This window comes from Papaver somniferum, chromosome 3 (assembly GCF_003573695.1).
Source record: "Papaver somniferum cultivar HN1 chromosome 3, ASM357369v1, whole genome shotgun sequence".
NCBI lineage: Eukaryota > Viridiplantae > Streptophyta > Magnoliopsida > Ranunculales > Papaveraceae > Papaver > Papaver somniferum.
Genome location: NC_039360.1, coordinates 130,685,688 through 130,687,353, shown reverse-complemented (window position 1 = coordinate 130,687,353; position 1,666 = coordinate 130,685,688). Strand labels below are relative to the sequence as shown.

General features: G+C 42.0%; 1 protein-coding gene across 1 annotated transcript; it reads right to left on the bottom strand.

The window, feature by feature from the left end:
• Positions 1 to 387: 387 nt before the first annotated feature.
• On the bottom strand, positions 388 to 1,326 carry LOC113361636. The gene is made up of 2 exons (XM_026604817.1): positions 1,285 to 1,326; positions 388 to 1,206 (listed from the first exon to the last, which is right to left on the bottom strand). The coding sequence occupies exon 2, from the start codon at positions 1,201 to 1,203 to the stop codon at positions 502 to 504; it is 702 nt and encodes a 233-aa protein (XP_026460602.1). The 5' UTR covers positions 1,204 to 1,206; positions 1,285 to 1,326; the 3' UTR covers positions 388 to 501.
• Positions 1,327 to 1,666: the final 340 nt, after the last annotated feature.

Here is a 1,666-nt window from a genome sequence, read left to right as displayed (position 1 = left end):
TCATCTAAAGCGCACTGCACTTCTAGAGTCAATCGACCAGAAGCCCGTCTGATTCATTGAGTAGTCTCGCACTGCTCATCAAATTGCGCGCGTAGTCACTCTATTTGTTATCCTGACTTCTCTAAGCATCTCTACCTCATCCTTCACTAACATCAAGCGAGTTAGCTCATAATTCTTCTCATAAGGAACTACTAGCGTCCGAACATGAGCCAAGGCCAAATCATAACCATGTAAACGATGAGCCATCTGCAGCAAGTTATATTCCACAACAGAGACAATGAACAAAACCTAAAACACTTACTGAAATGATTCTACCTACACCTATTTATAAGAATAAAACGATAATACCACACTAACTGCCATTCAACCACAATAATAAATGCCAAATAAGCAAATAAAGTGTATCTTGCAAAATAAACGTCAAATATTTTCCTGTTTAAACCAAGACAAAGGAAAGTAGAGATCATTGTTCAAAATCCCACTCATAAGGAAATTAAAAGATCAATTAATGTTCAAAGCAGTTAGCTCCGCCCTCTTCTTAACAATGCGCGCGTTAACCTCCTCTGCAGCAACTCGGGCATCCCTCAGCTCTTTAGTAGATCGTCCAACATCTTCTATCAGCCGGTCATATGCTTCTTTCTTCACGTTAGCAACGTTGAGTAAGCGCCTGTATTCTTGATCCAGCTTTTCGATTTCACGAGGCAATGCATTCAGCAAATCCTTGAGCCATTGAATTGGAAATCGGATAAGCAGGTAAGTCTGAATAAAGGCTTCCCACTTCCTCAATGTATCCGGATCAATAGGAGTCTCCTCCGCCTGAGCAAGGCCATCCGTTATACCTAATAAATCCTCAGCAACAACAATTAAAGAATTTACAGGCATCTCTTCATGGACACACATATGACCGAATCTCTCCACTATGCGTCGATAATCAGCCGCTCTAACAGAAGGAACCCAGAACCCATGCACCAGATGGAAGCGGTTGTCGAAACCAGCTTCCTCCGCCGTAATAGTATGAGGGTACCGAAATTGAGGATCCTCCGGAGTCGCCATTAGCTCAGCGTCGTTTTCCATGCCGCGAGAAACCCTAGGGGCGGGATTGAAAGGCTTTTTTTGTTTGTCGTTGGCACTCCGAGACTCACTGCCTTTGATCTGCAAACTCGAGCCGCTCCCTTTACCTTGGGCGCCATCCCTTTTCCCCATATTCTAAGAAAAGGGAATGAAGAAATAAATAAGAAGCTCAAAATAACAATGCAGTAATAATAACAATTAAAAAAAACACACAATATATATCGGATCGGAAGGAGGAGGAAGATTGGTAGGAGAATGAACTGATCGACGAGAAGAAAAAGAAGAAGAAGAAGAAGAGCTCGACACGGATGGCTCCGAGTGACCTAATAAGAAACGAGAGAAAGATATAAGGGAAGAAATAAAATAATCTTATCAAAAACATAAGGAACAAAGGAGTATATATAGATCACCGAGTGCATTTAATAATAGCAACAGAATATTCTGACTGGCACGTATCAATGCATAAAACCAAACCTAACAAGAGGTGGTATAGTATGCTTACGATATTTAGAAGGGGAAGAACTCTGATTCTCGGCATCACCCTTAGGCCCGCTATCCTCCTGGGGATAATCGTGAACGGAATGATTTGACTCGG